General features: G+C 54.5%; 1 protein-coding gene across 2 annotated transcripts in view; it reads right to left on the bottom strand.

Moving 5' to 3' along the window:
* Positions 1–21,489, bottom strand: part of EFNB1 (ephrin B1) — a 101,882-nt gene that overhangs the window by 5,806 nt on the left and 74,587 nt on the right. For both annotated transcript variants that reach the window (XM_061361969.1, XM_061361968.1), the window contains 3 exons: positions 17,263–17,540; positions 1,206–1,298; positions 94–222 (listed from right to left, as the gene is read on the bottom strand). In XM_061361969.1, the coding sequence (XP_061217953.1) occupies positions 94–222; positions 1,206–1,298; positions 17,263–17,540 (500 nt within the window). The remainder of the gene's footprint in view (positions 1–93; positions 223–1,205; positions 1,299–17,262; positions 17,541–21,489) is intronic.

Genomic DNA, 21,489 nt, shown 5'->3' with positions numbered 1-21,489 from the left:
GGCTCAGAGCTGCCCTGCCGGCAGCAGCTACCTCCAGCCCTGTGGGTGGGCAGAGCCTCCATCCCTCCCCTGCGTGTCCCTGTTGAAGCTCACCCGGCTTGCCGGGCTCCTCCACCGCGGGGACCTTGCTGCGTGGGCTCTGTGTGACGATCTTCACGGTGTTGTCGGACTCCTTGCTCGGCCGACTTGTCGTCAGCTGCTCCGGGATCACTGCATTTGGATCTGGGGAAAGGAGAGGAAGGGACAGATGAGATCCAACCTGGATGGCAGCAGCTCACTCCTCATTCCACAACTGCCCCAACAACCCCAGCCAGCCACCCCCAGAGGCTGAAGGGAGATAACAGGAGCAATGTGAGATGCTGAGAGCGGCAGAGCAAGGCTGATCTGCTTCAGGGCTCATGGGAAGTAGCTTCCCCACCCTAATCCCAACCCCCCGATTTTTGTTTTCTGAGCTCCCATGCGTGGGTTGGGGCAAGTTTCTTGCACGGGCAGCAGGAGGAACAGGAAGGGAAGGCAGCCTGCCAAGGCTGCAGCACTGCTTCTTCTGTTTATTATAAGTATTGGCCCCACAGTGAAAACACAATAATGAAAAGGAGCCATCAGGAGCTGTGCATCTGAATCAGGGGCTGACACAAGCCTGGGGCATCCCAGTGCTGGGAGACACCAGGCAGTTCGGGATGGAAAGTGCTGGGGAGCTCCCTCCAGGAGACGAGCACACACCACAGTCCCTCCATCGGTGGTACCCTTGGTGTCCCACTGCCGCCATCAGCCTGCACTGTCCCCACACTGTGGTGGCCAGCACTGCTGAGAGCTGCCAGCATGCCCAACTGGAACCCCCCTGGGGTCCCCAACAGCTCACGTGGACACTGCCTGTGCCACCCCCCCCACTGATGCGCTTGCACGGTTCATGGGTCCCATGCTGAGCTAGCTTCCCACCATAACACAAACCACGAGGCAACACAGAACAACTGCTCCATTTTAATCCCAGCACACCAAGCATGTGCAAGTGTTGGCAAAAGAAAAAAAGGGGGAAAAAAGAGCAAAAAATGAAATTCCGCTGAATTAACCACGGAAGCCTCCCAGGGACCAGCTGGCCCGGCCTCAGCTTCCCCAGAATCAGACCCCTACACACAGTTCAGGAGCCAACATCTTGCTGGGCAAAGGCATTTTGGTGACAGGAGACCTGAGGGTGCAGAGGGACTCACCCTGCCCCACTTTCATGACAATCTTCATGGAGCGTGTTTGGCAGACCCCTCCTTCCCGGTTCTCCAGGCCATCCAGCGTCCCGTTGGAAGTGGCTGCAAGAGAAGAGAGGAAGCGTTAGGCAGGCCTTCTGGAAGCTGCAAGGACACCGCTGGGCAGGTCCCCTCTGTCCCCTAGCAGGGGCTCAGCATGTTGAGGTTCATTCCTGACCCCTCATTGCGGCTGCTTCTTCATGCCTCAGTCTGGCACCCACAGTGTTTAAAACACCGAGTTCTTGTTTTCTGCACCTTCTGAAGATGTTTGCAGTGATGAGGATGTGATCCCCCCAGCTTCCCCTCGCTGCCACATCCACACAAGCAAACCATTATCCATGCCTGCACCCTCCTCCCCCTTTAATTCCTGGATAATTTCCTTTGCTCCTCGGTGTATAATAGGAACACATGCATATGCACAGTTTAAATTATACATATATAATTACACACTGTGCCTCAGTAAAGAATGTAAACTCAGAGCCCCAATGGGGTTGAGTGGCTCTAATTGCAGGGCAGAAGTCAGTTAAATTCACATTAACTTTCTGCTTTAGCCGGCACAGATTTTTTTAAGCCTTTCAGTCCTGCGGGAGCTCAGGGAGCCGCACGCCTCCCGCTGCCACCACGCAGGGAGGGACATCCACACATCCACGTGCCCGCCAGCCCTCTGCCATGGCAGGGACAGCTCAGGGCAGGGGGAACATGGGACAGAATTAACCCAAATTAGAGCATGACAGCATTGAGCACCGCAGTGACAGACCCTGCTAAACACACTCAAAGTGGCTTCTAACCCCCAATGAGGCCTCAAGTGCCCAGGGGTTGCTATGCCCAGTGGATGGGTGATGCACTGGGTGTAAGGCACACATCCACCTCTCCCTGAGATGAGGGATGGTCCTCGAGATGGCACCTCTGTCCATCGCAGCAAACACAAATCATCCCAGTGCTCCAAATCCAGGCATGGGGATTTATTCTGCTGGGGAAGCAACAAACCCTGGGAGAGGGATGGTGACGGCATACAGCACGAGAGGAGCTAAGGAAAGGCGGCACAATGGAGAATCGTGAAGCTACAGGGATAGTTTTACAGAGACAAGGCAGTGAAGCAAAGCAGGATTTGGCCAGCACAGCACAGCTCAATGCCAAAACTCAGCCTTGGGGTTTCAGGTTGCCTGCACAGCCCAATTCCTGCCTCCACCCCACAAAAGCTTGGGTTTGGGAGGGCGGGTGACTGATGGTTGGTGGGGCTGAATCCATCAGACCCCGCTGGGTGTCGGTGAGGAGGTGATGGGCAGAGGCTGAGTTATGGAGCAAGGTCTTTCTTCTGCACTGGCTTTCCCACAGCAAGACCCTTGGGGTGCCTTGATGAGGACTCAGTGCTGGGCTACGCCGGAAAGCGAGCCTGGATCACGCCCGGATGCAGCTCAAAGTCCATCAGCTCTGTCCAAACGCCTCTGTGCAATCGAGGCTCTCGTGAGAAACACCAGCAAATGTTTTACTAATCAGAAAGTCATTGGGCCGTTTGCTGAGTTATCACCTCTCCAGCGGCGGGGTTTCGCCTGCCAGCAGCTCCCTGGATGGAGCCGTACATCCACGCATCTGGGATTCACTGCCGGGCGGTTTGACAGCAGCACTGTCAGCACAAATCCCGACGCAAACGCCTGGGAATGTAGAGAAACGCCCCCCTACAGCTCTTCTTAACCTGAACAGGCTCAAACTCCCCATATAAACATCTTAGGGAGCTAACTCCAACAGAAGGCATAGCAGCCCAGTTCTCCCAGGCCAGAGGCATTGGTTTGGGATTGAAATAAGCCAGTATGTCCCAGCACATGGCCCTGAAGCAGTTCCATTAACAACTTCCCAGCTCCATGGCATGGATTGCTCCATCTTGAATAGACTTCACCCATTCACACTGCAACACAGCGGGGCAGGGAAACCAGAGCAGTCTGTAAAACCAGCCTCTGCGAGACCTCGTAAGGTCTTATTTATAATGTAATAACCTAATTATATCAGAATGATCCACAGAGTAAATATGGATCCAGCATAGGGAACTATGAGATCCTGCAAAGGTAGAGCACACAGCAGTAATGGAAGACAGCATTTCCTCCAAAATAACGTTAAACGGAGATGTTGCATTCGGGTACAACAAAAACATTAAAGATCCAAACAGGATGGAGGAATGGCAGCTGGAGTCACAGGGACAGGCCAGGGGACACAGCTGAGCAACCTTCCTCCTGTGCCGCATGCAGGACGTTGTTCAAGAAGCCTCCTCTTGTTCTGATCATAAGAATGATGACAGGAGAAAGCAGCTTTGAAAGGGAACCACATGAACAAAATGAAGCAGCTGCTTGAAGGCACACCAAAAGGGGCAGGTAAAAAGGCACAACACTTGCAAAACCCATGGCGATAGTCTCCCGTGCAGCCACTTGAAACAACGACACACACTACCACACTCTGTACAGATCCAAAACAGGCCAAAGCAAAACAAGATGCTCCACACAGCTGGCTGGGCTTCCAAAAGTCATAATCCCATCCAAATGGCCAAAAGAGTGCAGCTTCTGGCAGGTTTTATACGAACACTCAGGACAGACTGATGTGCTGCTGAGCCAGGGGTCCAGAGGCGAGGAGCAGGGGGCTGCAGCCAGGAGTCCCTGATGACCCGTGGGTGCTGCAAGGCTCAGATTTGGAGAGCGGATCCTCCCACGTCATTTCTTGCTTTCACAGCATCAGATCTACCAGCAGAAGGCCACAGGATCAGGCCTGCACCGCTCCAGCAGAGACGTGTGATCCAGGAGGCACGTGGTGAGTAGTGAGATGAAGCCCAGAGCATCTGTGACAGTCACTGCTGTGCTCACGAGGGCAGAGCCATCACCAATCCTCAATGGCTGACGAAATTCAGCACCAATAAATGCATAGTAACATAAGGGAGGAAAAGGTAAATCCACAGGCACAGAGTTGCTGCAGGGAGAGGTGAGAAGCAGCCCTGAGCCTGGGGAGAGGTGGCTGCAGGGCAGAAGCACAAGGCAGAGCTATGAAATGATGAACGAAGACAGGCAGGGAGCTGGGGACACCCAGGGGACTAGGAAATGGCAGGTCTCAAACAACAGCCGTGATCTCCACATGCCACATTTACAGTGTGCAGGTCCATCACATCAACAAGGCTTGATCCAGGCAGCCCCAGCAACATGGAATGTATGGGAGCATTTTCCTGCCCCAACCCCCCCTTCCATTCTGGACTTACAGTTTGATTGTAGGACCAAGAGACCAAAAGCAGCCTCTGGACAAATGACTTCTACTCAGGCTCAAAAGAAAAGGCAGCTCCCAGTCCTGAGAGCTATTAGATGCCTTTGCCTTAATGAAGCATTAAGCCTCAGGCTGCTGAGTGATGAGGATTTAACATTGATACCATTAACCATGTAATTGCTTGTCAATTTAGAAGAGATGCTCGGCCTGCATGGAAGCACCGGCAGGACATCCACTTGCTGGCACAACTCAACCCAGTCCTCAGGCACGAGAGCAGCAAAACTCCACACGCCAGCCCGGTGACACAGCACAGCCAGATGGGATGATGCCTCTGTGGGTAGGAGAGCCCCAATAACCCCATGTTTCCTTCCCCAGCAGCAAGCAGAGCCACGTGCTGTCCTCAGCGCATCGCACTCTGCCTCCCTACCGCTAGCACTCAGACTGTCACCGCAGCTTTTCTTCCTTCCCTAAAATATTTCAAATGAGAACTTGGGTTTTGGCAGATGGGAGGCTCTGGAAGTAATACCTGGCAGCAGATGAAGGCAAGGGTCTCTTAAATGGTCAGCTTTGGACACAGCAAGATGTTTGGTTTCTCTTCTGGATTCCCTCTAGCAGGACTCCGCTATGATTTGGGCCCCAAAGCACAATTAATGTGCTGAGACTGTAGCGAATCCAAGTCTCTTTCCTTTTATTACTCTTAATTACTCTTCCATCTGTGCATCACAGCCCTGCTCCAGACCCAGCCAGGCGCTGCATGGACGTACCCTGAGTGCCTGCCTGCAACCTCCCCTTCACCCCCAGACCTGTCCCAGATGCCCATTTCCATCACACAGCCCTAGGCAGGGGCAGCAGCACCCCACTGGCACCCACTGCCACTGCCCGCGAGGGCTTTGGGGTGCCACCGCAGCCTGACCCCGATCCTGGTGGAGCAGACAGGGTGGTGGGAAGGCACACACTGACCCTGCTGAGGTGCAGGGCAGCCTCAGGTAAGCCACAGCATAGCCACGACACCCAACACCGGGCTGGAAACTCCTCCTGGCATATGTAAAAACCCTGCGGGTGGCCCCAAAGATGTGCCCTGCATCTCCAGTGTGCTCGGACACCGCCAGCAGATCCCTGCATGAACCCAGGAACAGACTCTATTTAAAATAAAACCCCAGCTCATACCACCTTTTCCCTCCTCAAAGGCTTTTGAGTTGTTTAATGCTCCCTCAGTACCAAGGTGCGGGTGATGCACTGGTAGGGGTGTTGCATTAGCAGAGGTGCTGCACCAGTGCCCATCTCCACCACAGGCACCAGGCTCCCTCATCTCCCCATCCCAGCCAGGGCTGGCAGCACAGGGACACACAGAGCTGCTGCCAGGTCACCGAGCAGAGGCACCCGCCTGCTCCACTGCACACAAATGCCCTGCAGCTTGGTCACATCCCCTTCTCCTCCTCCTTTCTGTCTGAGCAGGAAGGCAGCAGGGGCACGCAGCCGCCGCTCACAGCATCACCGTGATTATTAATATGACTAAGATTTCCTCGCTGGGCCCCGCTGCAGGGAATGAGCCCGCATCCCCCCGCCGCACACATCATCCCAAGCCCTTCCCATTAACTCCGGCACATTCACTGGGTCGGCTGCCAGAGCAAGGGCAAGGGGCTGTGCAGGGGGAGCCGAGCCCCACGCTGTCACGCTGCCAGCGGGGCCGGCAGCAGCCTTCCAGCCCAGAGGCAGCTGCACCGGGAAGGGGCCCTGAAGCCCCAGAACTGTGTGTGCAAGCCAGGCAGCCCCGTCCCGTCCCTGCACGGCTGCAGGAGGTGCAAGGCTTGGGTTTCACACACCCTCCTGGCAGCTCCAGAGCTGCTCCAGCCTCCCGGCCTGTTATAGAAGGACTGAGCAGCCTGATTCCCCCCAGTGCCACCAACCCTGGATGCTCTGGGGTGCGCCCTCCCCAGTGTTGCAGGACACTGGTGGGCCCAACACCACAGTGTCCATTGGGACTTCTCTGTTCCCCACACCTACATAGAGCCCATCACTCCAAACCAGCCTGCACAGCCCTGGGGTCCTTCTCCCCACCATCCCCAGTGGGCACCAGGAGATGACCCCACAGGCAGGGATCTCCAGCATGCCCACCTGGCAGCTGCCAGCATCACCTACTCCCCACTACTCATAAAAGCCCCATTTTGGCAGGACAACAGTCTGCTCCAGACTGCTCCACCCACAGCAATGGCTGTTGCAAAGTGAGAAACACAGAGATGCTCAGTGCCCTGAGACCCAAACTGGGGTTTCATGAGCAACACCCTTCCTGTTCGATATCTGCATCCTCCTCCTCACTCCTCAGGGTTCACGGTCTCAGGGTCCCACAAACACACACACCTCAGAAAAAACAGGGGTGACTTCTAGAAAAGAGCCTGTTCCAGGCTGCTGGAGCTGGGGTTTCAAAGCACTGAATGGCGAAACCTCCTCATGAACCAGCAATCTGTTCCAGGTTTCCTCCGCCTGCAGCACAGCCCCATGAAACAGAGGGGCTGATTACCGCAGGTGGCTGGAGAAGCAGCAGCGGGACCCACACCAGCATGCATTGGGCAATGGCATGAAGCCTCCCAAAGCCACCACTTCACATGCAGAGCCAGGTATGGGCACAGAGTTTGCCCCCACAACCTCCAGCCTGTGGTTTGGTTTTGCTGACAGCCTCAACCCCCCAGAACAGGGAGCTACAAGCAGAGCTGGGCTGCAGGGCTCACCCAGCCCCACAGCAAAGCAGTGCATTCCCAGCTCAACTCCCATGGGCACAACCATACCAGCCATCGTGCACCCGTAACGAGCAGGGCACAGAGCTAGAGGGGCACATGGCAAACCCACTTTCTAGCCAATACAACAGTCCCATTTATGACTGTGGTGTTTGGCAGGTATTTCAGCTCTCCCAAGTGCCACATCCTCCTGGGAAGCCCTGGAGCACCCATGTGCGGTTGGAGGGGTGTGGGATGCTAACATCCACCAGCATCATGTGCCCTGCTCTGGAACTGCCTGTCTAAATAGATTTTATATATAAACCCACATGACTCTCCCTGCACTGCGGAGGGAAATGCCAGCCTCCATACCACAACCTCGGACTGCTTCCCATCAAGGGAAGCAAGTATGGCCAAGCACTGGTGGGTCTCCAAGCAAGGCATGAGGAAACAACCCAATGGTGCTGATTCAGGCTGAATTTGCTACAGCCATTATTTAGAGTTGTTGCAAAACCCTACAAATTTTTGCCCCCAAAGGGAGAGCCTGGTGTGCTGCTCCCTCCAGCCAAGGCACAGCGGCTTCACCTCTGTCCTCCCCAAGGACACAGTAAGCAGGGGACGGTCAGGGTGACTGCAAAGGACAGACCACTCACTGCATGCCCTGGGTAACCCAGATACCCCAGACATGCTTCCTGCTCCAGCAAACACACCACAAAGTGAAAAGCACCAGGTTCTAACACACTTCTGGAAACAGGAATGAAAGTCTGGTTGGGATGGAGTTCACCTCTGCCTGGCCAGGGTCAGCACCCCACAAACATAAACAGAAATGTTAAATCAGTCCCATCCCTTACGAAGAGCAGCATTCCCAAAGCGTAGAACCAGCAGCACCAGGCAGATTAAGGGACTACAAAGGGAGGACATAACACGCCGACACTCATCCTCCGCATGTGCTACAGCAACGCTGCCAGCCCTAAGTGCTGGTTTGAGACTGTCTCGGGTACTTTCTGGGAGCAAAGAGAGAAGTACTGCATAGAAGACAACACTAACACAAGTAATGCTTAAGTGAAAACCTAATTTCCCATTGAAACAGCTTTCTGATGGAAAGATTATAACCAACCCTAACTAGCATCATAATTAAGAGTCAGGGCTACATTGCAGGTAACTTCATCAAGGCTAGAAAGCACTTCTTGGTTGCAAGACCACTGCTTGCTTACTGGATTCCAAGCCCTTTTGTACCAATGCTGCCAAGACATGCACGTGGACAAGCCATGCAAGCTCCCAGCATCCCCATCCCTTGCCAGGGAGCAGGCACAGCCGGATACTGGGACACTAAATAAAGCCTCTTGTCTTCAGGACTATCCATCCCCTTCCAAAAGCAGAGAGCGTCAGTAGAAGAGAACGTTTATTTGCACAATCTCTGCGGTAGCCCCAAGCAACTGGTTACAGGTCAGGAAAAAAGTGCCATGTAATTCTCCACCTGATGCTCTGCCAGAGCCATTTGTGGGCCCCATTGGGAGCAGGAGAGGAGGAAAGTACTCATTGCATTTTAACAGGGTGTAAATCGCTTCAGTTAGGTAGCAGAACATCTATGACTGACAGAGAAATCTGTTGTGAAGGGGATGGAGACAGATGCCACCCCCCACTGCCCAGATGGAATAAACCCAGAGGAAAATCCAAGTTGTAAGAGACAGGAGAAGCTGATTCATGTGCAAATCTTCTGGAAGTTCAAGCTCCCCCGGAGAGCAGAGCGTGGGGAGCCAAGGAGGCACAAGGGCAGCAGGGAGGGACAGGAGCTCAGGGTGTGCTGTGGGATGACTGGGAAGAAACCCCACTGCAATTAAAGGTAAACTTTGCATAAACGTCAGGAATCTGCTGGCAGCGGGGAAGTTCACACCGGTGCAGAGTTGCAAATAACCCCATGGCTGGGATAGGAGCTAGCCCAGGCACTGTTTCCATGGCGGATGCAGCCGCTGCTGCTGTGCACCCAGCTCAGAGCAGGACAGCCCCAGTTCACAGCACCTCATCCCATGGCAGCTGGAGCAGGAGCTCACTACACCTCCGCACAGCAGTGCCCACAGCTCCCCAGGGAGCAGCACAGCAGCACCAGCACTGCCCCAGCAAGAGCCCACTGGCTGCAGAGCCAACACGTTGCCCTTGGGTCCCAGGAGGACCTCAGGAAGTGGTTCCAGCCCTTTTCTCTAGGACACTAGCAAACGGACCTAACTGTCTCCAGCAATCACGTCATAGGATCTGGCTATTTCCAATATAAGCTAAATAAGCCTGACTATTCAGACAAGGACTCATCCCCTTATGCAGTAATGGATGAGGAAGGGCCCCTTCTCTGCCCAAGTTAGGGCTGACCCCATTGCAGAGGGTTGAGCAGCCACCCCCAGGCTCTGCTGCTTCCCACCAGCCTCCACAGCCAGCTCGCAATTAGCTCTGTTAACACTAACTCCGAGCTGCCAGGCAGGATCAAAGAGCACAGTCATTACACAGCAGCAGCAGAAAAACCATCCCTCCTAGGGCAAAGACACGTCAAATGGCAAATAAAACCCATTCTCCCCAGAAAGGCAAGTTTTTAAAGGTGCCACACACAACCTGGGCAGCCCTCCCCAGCACAGCCAGCCTGGTCAAGAGGCGTCCAACACACAGATCATTGGAAAATAGAGATGGAAAAAGGCTGTACATCACAACTCATTAATGCCTCGCACCCTGCATGTCTCACAGTCCAAGTGTGGCTGCTTTCTGCAGCCCCCAGAGTGCTCTTGATCTGACAGGCAGCACCCAGCGTTGCGTACGCCAGGCTATCAGCAGCCCAGCTTGCAGCTGAAGCTACAACACAACAGGTCAGAGCTGAGGTGGTGCCTGCATGCCTCTTCCCAGAGCTCTGGCATCAAGAAAATTCCACAGGTACAGGAGCAGTGGAGTGCAATGGGGATCTCAGGGAAAAAGCCTGCGGAAAGGATCTAGATGAAGAATGAGTTATTAGGAAATATATGCCAAGGAAGTAGTTGCCTGAACTTATCTACTGCACAGCCCTTCCAGGAGCTCCTGTATGCTGGGATGTTTTTCAAGTCTTTGTCAAGCTGAAGGGTTCTTCTGCCTTTCAAGCCTCTTCCTGGAAGTTTAGTCCAGAAGGAGCCAAGTTTTAATCTCTTCCAGTGTTACGGAGGTGAGCATCACTGAAGAGCAGGTCCACCACAGTCCATGCACCTGCAGCTGCAAGAGATTCTCTGAGGTCCCCGTGCTCCCCTGCTACAGACGTGCTGGAGGGAGCAGAGGCTGGAAGGGGAGGAAGAAGATGAGGGCAGAGGCATGGCCAAGGCATGCAGCACACCAGAGGGACTGCTTTACTGCTTTAGTGTTTACCCTCCTCTGCATCTGCCAAGGGGGCACCTCTTTGGGGAGACAGGCAGTCACACTGTCCCGGCAGCATGGGGGGGTGGGTGTTGTACAGCAGGATCAGGCAGGCATGGTGCCAGCTGGATGTCACCTCCTTGCTGCCTTTGCCCAGGTTGCATGGCACCTCTTCATGGCACCTCAGTTTTCAGCAGCACTGTGGAATTAAACACGTTTTACTTTCTCCTAATGAGTCATGTCAGTGTTAAAGAGATGCTCTTGGAAACCCTATCTCCTGGGGAAGAGCACCTTCAGCTGCAGGCAGCCCAAAGGCCCAGGCAGACACAACCTGGTGCCCAGCACCCTGCATGGTGAGGAGAGCCCTTGGCCTTGCAAGAGCTGCAGGCAGGGGTCAGGCTACCCAGCAGCCAGAGAGTTAAGCGGGCACCGGGACCCCAGCCAGGGTCTTTGTTGCAGGCAGGGCCCCCCTCTCCCCAGCCCAGGAGCAGATCAAAGCAGTGGGTATTTACCTCCTGGCTGGGTGCAGGACACCGGCCCTTTCTGCTAGAGCTTTTCATCCCTATTAGGGCCGTGAAAGGCTGAGCTATGAGATCAGCTGCCAGGGGCTGTCCGGGGACAGTGCTGAGCTGCAAAGGTCAGGAGGGAGGAGGAGAAGAGAAAAGAGGCAGAGGCTTAAGGGACAGGGCTCAACAAAATCGCATTTACTGTGGTCACGGTCTTCAGACAAGCCTCCAAGACAAGGAACCGCGTGTTGTCTAAGGGCCATTATTTGGGTTTGACATGTCCAGTGCCCGGGCTTTGAAGTTGGGAGTGGGACACCATTAGAGACCCATTTGTCTTTGGCACAAGCCCTTTGGCTCCCACACAGCATTTCCTGGCAGGAAGAGGGTCTCATCTACCCTCTGCCACCAGCTCCCAGTGGGATAGAGAAGGAGGAGGAAAGCCAGTACCCCAAAAAACAGATAGTTATGGCACCAGGTTGGCTTTGCTTTGCCCAGGCTTTCTGTGTTGCCCCAGGTATGTCGCAAGCTGGTGGGGCAAGGATGCAATGCATCTGCAGAGCACCAGCCCATTTGGGTGAAGAATGAGGAAGCCGGTTAATTGGGTTTTTATCAGCAGAAGTTCATAGCTCTCATCATGGCATCAAACGGCACTTTTGCTTTCAACTCATCTTCACCAAACAAGTTGTGGGACGGAAGATGAGGAGCACATGAAAGTGGCCACATTCAAATGCAATCAGCAAAGAAAGCCAGCAAAGAGCTGGCGGGCTGACAAACCGCCCCGGGGGGCTGCACCCGGCCCCCCCCTCCCGCCATGGCACCCATCCACAGCACTACACCGAGACACAAGGAACCAGGGAGAAAACTACTAAACACCAAGGGCTGCAGAAAGAGCTCAAGCAGCTCCGCAGACACTCTCACACATGCTGGCATGGGCTAGAGGCTTCCCAAACCAACAGCAGCTATTCCGGAAGCTGGGGGAGTGCAGCCAGAAAAGCAAGTACGGCAACATGTCCTGAAAACAAGGAGGAAGGATTATGCTGGCAGTTGGCAGTACATAGGTGACCCCTTCTCCATGATGAAGTGCAAGCTATAGAAAAATGCTGATGTAGGAAAGGCCCAGGGACGAAGCACACATCCAATGGTTTACAACAGATAATTCTTGCCAGGTTAAGTCTAATTGCATCTAAAAACAGAAATGCCAGACAAGGGGTTTAAAGAAACACTCAGGATAATATATCTGGTCTCACTGAATCCGGCTGCCAAAAAGCGTTAGATTGGATTACGAACATTATTACATCAAAAATGGATTGAAGGGCTTAAAGACTAACAATAAACAGCAAATGTATCAGATTTATGGGGCAAACACCTAGCGGGGCCTCGCTTTTACTTCAGCATTTTCATCGAACAAGGCCTGCTTGCCTTAAAGAGGCTCCCAAGAGAGGTGTAATCCTATGGCTGTGCCCAGGCCCTCGGCAGAGGGATGGGGAAGAGAAAACACCCTGGAAAAATACAACAGCACTGGCTGGCCACGGTGCTGCCCATCACATCTGCAAACACCTGCCTGGAGAGCACCCAAAGGCTTTGCTTGGAGGTCTTTGCTCTCCCACACCCCATCCAACACAGAAAGGGCTGCCCAGACTGCTCCCAGACACCAAATGGAGAATGAACTGGAGAACCATGTCCAAGGATGAAGCCAGTGCTCAGCTTAAAAACACGTCACCCCAGTAGCTCCCTGCCCGTGGCACTGGCAGCAAGCACGGCACACGGGGACACATCCAGAGCTCCTGTGTGGCAATGCTAGGGAACTGCACCGGGAGCTTCTCCTCACACCATGCAGCTGCCAGGACACCAGGATTAATGCATCTCTATCTAGGCACCTCATTACCAGAGATAGGAAAACTGGAGCAAGTTCAAAGAGTAGCAGCAAATGCAATTAAGAGCTGGAGTGAATTAGGAGGGGAGGTGGAAAAAGCCAAACCTGCATGGCTGGCTAAGCCCTGGTGGGGCTGGAGTCACCCATGAGCATCCCAGGAGTGCAGACACCAGGGAGAGAGGGTGAAAGCCTACTTGAGTGGGACACAGACAGCCATGGAAGCAGGGAAAGTCATCTAACTGGGTAAAAACCAAGGCTGAGGATAAGTATCGGCATGGTCAGGCTCTCAAGCCTGAGGTAGATGACCTGCAGGCACAAAGCAGGACCCCCAGCCACATCTAGAACAGCTCTGTCACAAAATAGCCGTCAGTTTTCACCTTCCTGTAACTCCTGCTAGCCCCAGATACAACTGGATGCACTATTTGTAAGCACTCGGACACATTCTTCCCTTCCATTTCAGCCTTTCCTCTACCAGCTCTGCAAGGATGAAGGGAGGAATAGCCACACATCTGCTAGTGAGCCAGAAGCACCTTCTGCTTCCATGAGGACCGTATGAATGACCCACACTCTGCTGCCAGCCCAAGGGAATAGCAGCACCAATCACGTCGGCACTGAGGTCTGCAAGTACAAGCTACCCTGGAGTCCGCGTCAACCTTTCCAAGTAGCCTTACCCATGCGCTTGGCCAAGGAACCCCAAAAAGGTCTTCCTTTTGGGGCAAAAAGCAAGAACTAATTCCTGATGGATTGCATTTTACCACCTCCCACAGTACAGCCACCACTACAAGCTTCTGTCCATGGGGTACAATGGTTCTGCAGGGAGGAGACAAGAGACCCCCACCAGGCATCAAAGGCAGGCAGGGAGGCAGCCACAGGAGACCAAGGACAGCAGAAACCAAGAGCTGCCCTGAACCCATGGAGCAAAACACCCAATTCCAAAATTCCCAGCTTCTCCATGATGCTCCATGTCCTGCTGCAGCCTCACATCCTCCACCAAGCAAGCCTCCATCTCGAGCATAGACCTGCAGCAGGAGCTGCCACATCTTGTTCTTTATGAAGCAGCTTAGGAAGAAGCATCACCTTCTCCTGCCCAGCCCCGAGGAAAAAGATGCTTTTAAGTGGCAGAGGGGCTCAGCACGAGGCTGCGGAGAGGATGGGGAGAGGTTACGTTTGCTTTCAAAAGCCTTTTTCATTGCTAAGCCAAAGGCTGGGGCCATGTCCCTCTGTGATAAAAGTGGCCTTAAACAAGGCTTGGCATATCCAAGGCGGGAGCGAGGAGCAGCTCTGAATGGGGAGGGACCCCGGGAAGCCCCTGGCTCCAGCAGGGAGGTTTTCCCTGCTTGGGGAAAGCAGAGGCCAAGCAGCACATGTCCCGCTGCTGCCCTGCTCCCGTCCACTGCAGCATCGCTTCCCCAGCTTAGGGCTGCCGGCAAATGAAAAGGAAGAAAAAACCCTTTTGTGTGTCAAGGCAAAGCTTGGGGAAAGGGAGGGGAAGGGGGGGAATGGGGGAAAAAAAAAAAAGGGTGGAAAAAGGAAAAAAAAAGACAACACGTGGGTGGTCTGCTCAGGAGACTTTTGACTTTGTTTTTTTGGCTATTTTCTTTCTCGGCAGAAAGAGCTCCTGGGGCTGCTCGGCAGAGGGGTACGGCCAGATCACAGGAGCATCCTCAGCCCACCCAGGGGCCAAAGTTCAGCTGGCAGCAGCAGCTCGCTCCCAGCGCCAAGGGGGCTCGCATCAAAGTGCAGAGGAGTCAAGAGAAATTAAAGTCAGAAACGGTCCAAGGAGGGGGCAGAGGGCACTGCTGGCTCCCCGAGGAGAGAGGGGCACCCCACAGGGATGCTCTGTGCACCCCGCTCCCTGTATCCCTGTTCCGGCCCTATACAGGCTCCGAGATGTTGCAACTGGAGGCTGGGACTGGAAAACAAGAGGATAAATAGGATTTTATGGGAGTCTCTTGGGAGTTCTCCCTGCCTTGGGAAGAAAGCAGGATTCTATTGCAAATAGAGGGAAGACTTCTAGATATGGGAGAAGATTCCCATCACTGGTAGCAGAATCATGTAAAAGAAGATTGGGCAAAAACGCAATGAGTCTTTAAAAGCTTTGGCGAAACCTCTGCTGGCAAAGCTGGCACGGTGCAGCTTGCAAAATCCCGACCGAGTATCCCGTCGGAGCTGCAGCAAGCCGGAGCAATAGTGACCCAGGTGTGCTGGCAGCGTTGGAGGGGAGCTGGCAATGGCTCAAAGCCATGGGGGCCCTTGGGGAGCTGCGTTTGTACTCGGCAGCACGCCGTCGGCCGCTTGTGAAAATGCCACCGAAAGCTACGGGAGGTTGATTTAACTTAAGCAAGAGCTTTCGTGTGAAATGCAAAGCAGCTCCTTAAAACTTGTGCAATTCAGAACCCGGTAAATCCCTTTGCCTGCACTTTCCTGACAGACTTGCATTGCAAGGCGAGGGACCCCACGTTCCTCCTCCCCGGCGCTTCGTTAGGCTCCTGAGCTTGTTCTGGGGAATGTATTTGACTATGGGGGCTCTTTGCAGCCTGTAGGTCTCATGGGATCTACCAAAGGGGCATGACGTGGGACCCCGCTTTCAGCCCTCATTAGCACAATGACCATGGCACTGCCTGAACTTGACCCCCGAGCATGGAGAAGCTCCTGACCAAGTGCTCAAAGATGCTTGCCTGACACACAAAAGGCAGATTCATGGCTGTGCTCCCCACTCTCTGCCCACTGCAGGGAAAGCTTGCCATTGAATCAAGCCTTGCCTCAGCTGAGGGACAGCAGAAGGGCTGACCTTTTGGGGTTCCAGAGCCGTCAGGCCGGTGCCAGCCATGGTTACTCATGTTACAGGAGATGAGAGTCTGCTGGGGAGCTGTGCTGGGGCTTTTGGCATCCCAAGCCCATCCCCAGGGCGCCTGGGCTTTCAGCCAGTGTTCCCTGCACCCCCAAAGCTGGTGACCCCACCTGTGCCCCCTGAATGACACAGGGCAGATGGCCCAAATCCGGACAGTGAAGGTGACCAAGCAATGGCAGCTCTTGGGAGAGACCAGCCCTGCCAAGGGGTGACTCAACCCGGTGCAGCCCGCGGTCTCTGCCGGCACCATGGCCATGCAGAGCAGGCTGAGCCAGTTCTTGTGCCAGGTCCTCACCCCTCCTACAGCCATGGGTGCCCAGAGCCCCTTCATCACCACCCTGTGCTCAGCCATGTGTTAGGTAGCACTAAGCAAAATTCAGCACCAAGGGTGGGCTCAGCGCTGCCCTGACACTTTCAGTGCAGCAGGCATACCCAAAACTACAGGCAGCCCCAGGGAGGGCTTGCTGAGAAAATCCAGGCTGGCAGCACCACTGTGTCACCACACTACGGCAGAGCACCTCCTGCCCAAGCTGCCTGCTAACACCCTCACCACCCCCTCCGAGAGCAGGGATCTCAGGCTAAAAATACACTGTTTACTGACTGAGAAGCACCAGCTCCCACGGCTCAGTGCTCGCTTCCCATGCGGGCTGTGACCTCTGCACTGGGCTGCTCACCGGTGAGCCTGCGGCATGTGATAGCGAGGGCAGAGATGAGCCACCGTGCCCTTTGCAGGCTGCTGTACAGCAGGTTCACAGGGGTAACAGTGAGCTTGAGGAGAAGACAAACAGGCAAAAGTGAGGCCAGCGCTGCCAGACTGGGGGCCAGGGGATGGCCAAGCTGCCCAGAGTCCACACTCTGCTCACACCAGAGCCAGCACACGGACCACTGTCTCCAAGAAAATTCAGCCCTTCTTCTCTCACCCCTCAATGAAGATGTGTTGCACCAAGAAACAAGAGGATGACACCAGGATGCAGAATTCTACAGCCATTTAGACCACAGAAAGCATTGGGTGTCACTGGGAGCTTCCCACTTGCCGGGCTGCTCTCAGCGCCAGCACCAGTGAGGAGGGTGGGCATCTCCTAGCTCACCATTTCTCCCGATCCCAAGTGCAGCACCAGGAGCTCCCCAGCCCCAAGGCAAAGCCCTATAAGATATGCCCTGCAACACCTCCAGCAAAGACGACAACAGGCTCCAGGTTTGATGGTGCTCCAGACACACGCTGCCCCTCCTTGCCAGGACTGACCTGGCAGGGGGACATGCTCCTGGCTGCGGGCAAGGCCAGGGACACAGCAGAGCAGCCACATAGGGGCCGATGACCCGTTCCGTTTGGCCAGTGACACATTCCAACCCCTTCTCCCATCCAGCTGGAAATACTTTCCATGCGTGTCAGCTCTTTGCACCAGCCAAGTCGCGAGCAAGCGCCTGGCGACACTCTCCAGACCCCTGCAGCCCCCCCGAGCCAGGGTCGGCAGCGAGGAAGAGGAGAGCGACTCACATGTGATGAAGTAATCCTGCTGCCGCTTGAATTCCAGGCCCATGTAGTTGGGGCTGAACTCCTGAAACTTGATGGTGAAGCGGATCTCCTGCTCCGGCCGGTTGCATGTCACCAGCACGTTGGGGTCCATGACGGTGCTGCAGGCATCTGCCTGGTCCTTCTTCACCAGGTACAACTTGTAGTACTCGTAAGGCTTGGATGGCTCCGCCTTGGGGCAGATAATGTCCAGTTTATCCCCAATCTCCGGGTAGATGACCAGCCCCTTCCCAGTCATGAACCTGGAAGAGAGGAGGACAAGAGGTTAGCCACATGCTCTAGCACAGGCCACAGTGGTCACACCAGCCCGTTCCACCCTGTGCACAGCCCTGCTTTCGCACCATTCATTTCGTGCTTAAACTCTACTGTTTTCCCTCTGCAAAATGTCTTTTGACACCAAACTAAAGCTCTCTTCTTCCTTCACCACCTCTGCACATGCAAAGAGCCAGTGCAAGGCTCCCATCGAGAAAACCATGGACTCGATTGGTTCAGCCCCACTCCACATCCCTCCTGCCATGATGAGGGGGTGAGCACCCTTCCCAGACACAAGCCTGGCACCCAGAAGGGAATGGAGTCTTCCCACAAAGGGCTGCAGAGCGGGCAGCCTGGAGACGCCACGGCTCTGCCCGACGGCCAGGCAAGGAGCTTCCTGCAGGGACAGGCAATAATTAGGCATGGGGAGAAGCCCTGACAATGGGGCGCAGGGAGGGATCCCTTCCACGCCCCGGCTCCCTGAGGAATTCCTGTCCTTAAATGGAAGGGAGGGAAGCATCCTGCAGGACAACTTCTACCAAGCCAGGCTCAACGGCGTGCCCAGGAGCGTGGGAGGACCGGATGGAGAGGAGCAAGGAGGGAGGAAAGCTATTTGGGGCTGGAAGGCAGGGCATTGCGAAGGGAAGGAAGGCAATATACTGATAATTAGCATTCAGATTTCATTATTGTGGGGCAATAATCTGAATAATTTTTTTTCAGTGTGAAGTAGAGTATTAGGGCAACAAGGAGGGAAGCAGTAGATCATCTACTTTGATGTAGGCAACATAACGCATTCCTGATGGAAGATAAGGTGGGAATGGATGCTCCTGCAAAGTTATCTCCGCTGCAACTCCCTCACGTAATTTGGGCACAGCAGAAACTGAAGCGTGTGCCTCAGCAGGCTGCACATCGGCACCTTTCCCTTCCCACTCTGACACAGCTGGGTCCCTGCCCCATCCCACCCCTTCAGTCAGATGGGGGGACATGACACCTTCTTCCTCCATCAAGCTGCTCCGGCTGGGGCTGCAGGCACCACGGAAGGAAGATCAGACACACAAGACCAACCTGCTCTGTGGCTCTGGTACAAGTCTTAGCAAGAAGCCACAGAGCTGAAACCATTGCCTGAGCAGCCCAGGCTCCAGGCCTCTGGCTGCAGGAGCCGCAGCAGTTCCACACGCCGACCGACGGGGCTGGGAGGCAGCAGGCGGAGCTGGGGCCCACGCACAACCCGATGCCCTTGGCAAGCGCTCCGGAGCTTGGTGCCAGCTCTAGCAGGGCAAGGGATGGCCAGGACAGACAGACACCAACTGCACCTTTCTGCCAGCTCACCAGGTCACCCTCACCCAGCCCCAGGAGAGGAGGCAAGGCACAGGGACCGGGGAACAGTCCCCTTCACCGACACCGCTCTGAACGTGGGAGCTGAATTCCAGAGGGCTGTCTGCCCCATCCTCCCTGCGGTACCCAAAGCATCACTGCGGGATCATCCCAACCCCAGCACCACCATGGCAGTGGCTGTGCCTTTGCCATGCAAGCTTGTGGGGAGCAAGTAAGTTGTGTGAAAGTCCTGACTGCTGGAAGAAGGGATGCAGCAACCTCATGGAAGAACAGGAAACGTAATCCAGGTGGGATGCTGCCCCACGGCTCCATCCCCGGCACTGCCGGCAGGTGAGCCATGCTTTGCCTGAGCGCTACCAAGTAGGTCAGCTGGCCCCCAGCCAGCGCACCGCTTCCAAACCTTGGGCGGGAGCGATAAAGGCTTCCCCCACCCACAGCTCCTGACGCAATCCCAGGAGCCGTGCAGCAGGAGATGCAAAGGAGCCCCTGCCCCTCCCTTCCCTTGCTCAGCCTCCCCACCCCGCGCCGGGCCGCAGACATGCAGCGCAAGTGAACACTTGCACGCTCGCTCACGGGTTCCCACCCCGAGAGGCAGCTGGATCCCACACTCGTTTCTCCACGGTTGGGCTGAGTCAGAGGCTTCCTGGCACAGAACTCCCAAGTGACTCAAATTCCCTCCTCCAGCCCCTGCCAGCTCCCTCCTGCCCAGAAGATGCCAAACAGGAAGCCACAAACAAGCCAAGCAGATGTCTTGCAACGCCGGAGCAGGAGGAGAAGGCTCCTATCTGTCCCCCATCTTCATACCAGAAGGACCTATCACATCTCCTTGGCCAAAGCCTTGGCCAACACCAGCAAACCAACCGGTCCATGTGACACCAGCCTGTGCTGCCGGCACGGCCGTCTGGGATCAGGTCAAGATGATTTTTAATGAGAGGAGAGGCCATAAAGCAATCAAGGGAGCTGAGAACATCCCAGCACCACATCCTGCTGGCACTTCTTTTCCTCTTAGAGAAATCACAGAGGAGGCCTCTGTTTGTTTTATTTGTTTCAAGGGTAACATGACAAGATTAATTTCTTCTAGGAACGCTTGGTTTCAGCTTCAGAAGCACACAGCTTCTGCCTGGGAATTAGCCCAGGAACATTTTCCAGATCTCCTACACGAACATTGAGCAAAACTGAGCTACCAGCCAAAGCAGCAGCCCGTCACCGCATGCAGTGCTGCACGGGGCTTACGGGGGTGCTCCCTCCAACTGCTGCTCCTGCCAACCACATTCCTGCCCGCACACACACTCTGTACCCTTTGCCCTCTTATTTCCCTGATTTCTTCTCCTCCGTTTCCCCCTCAGTGTCCTCCCTCTCTTCCCTGAAGATGAAGAGAGTCCGGGCAGCACAAGTGTGGAAATAAGCCCCTGAAGAGCATGCATTCAAACCCCTCTCACTGCTCTTTGAGCTCCTCACCACAACCATACATCCAGATTTCTTTCCCCCCCCCCGAGACTGTGCTTCGTTGCAAGCAACAGCTTGTGATGACCATCCTAGGGAAGGCAGACACCAGCTCCCATCACGCGACAGGCCTCCACAAAATTATACTTTAAAATACAAAAGGCGCAAAGCAACATTTATCACAAGAACAGCAGACAAGTTCTGGGTATGAGAAATATTACTCCAGAAGGATTGTTGAAGGCAAAAAAGAATCACTCTTGACTTGTCTTTACAAGGACACATCTTCAATTTTATCTTAACCGGGAAGAATGAATAGATCTCCTTTTAAATTAAGAGTGAAACTCATCATGCCCTCAGAGCATGTGCTGTCATCCTGCGGGGGGACTCTGCTTTATCCTCCGTACACTACAGTTTGACTTCCCTGTTTTAAAGCTGGTAAGGAAACAAAGAAAAATCATAATTCAACTCAACCTTAATGCTAAAACTACTCTGACCAAGTGCTTTTGAGGCTGATCCTGCACAGTGTGTGCTGCAGCCTGGCTGTGGAAGGCCACCAGCAGGCACTCGACATCCCAACTGCACAGAGCACCCACTTCTACCTGTCCCTCCACTTGGGAGGAGGATGGTGGCTCCAGCTTTATTTATTTAGCCTTGGTGCTACCACCATTAGCAGCTCACAGATAACATCTCAGCATCTTTTCTCCTGGTAGCAAAGGTGGTGGAAAAGACTAACTACAACCTATTCAAGTTAAAAAACCACGGTATTTTTGCTCTTGCTGCAAACAGCATTCATTTGAGCAAACAGTGCTGTGGGGGGATGCTGGCTTCCACTCCATTATGGGCAACTTCATTAATTAAAACCCCTCAGGGTGATTTTTTGGTGGCACCTGTGGCTGCCCACCCGCAGAGCTGTGCAGGCTGCTGAAGAGCATCCCATCCCAGTCAGGCATCCCGACTGCCGCATCCCGGCCCCCAGCTCCTGGCTCCGCAGGTTCCCTGGGAGCGATCAGGTGGCAGCATCCTATTTCCTCATTGTTTCAGGAGGTGTTTTCTGATGGGAAAGGTGAAAAGGGTATTTGTGAGCCTTGTAAACCGATTCCTCCGAGTTGGGTAAACAAGGGGAGCTCTGTTGGCAGCGGGATGCCGGGATGCCGGAGTAGA

This window comes from Neopsephotus bourkii, unplaced genomic scaffold, assembly GCF_033783945.1.
Source record: "Neopsephotus bourkii isolate Nb327-2 ecotype Australia unplaced genomic scaffold, CSIRO-AGI_Nbou_v1 NB_1067, whole genome shotgun sequence".
Classification (NCBI taxonomy): Eukaryota; Metazoa; Chordata; class Aves; order Psittaciformes; family Psittacidae; genus Neopsephotus; species Neopsephotus bourkii.
The sequence above is the reverse complement of the archived record's forward strand: the minus strand, read 5'-3'. Positions and strand labels throughout refer to the sequence as shown.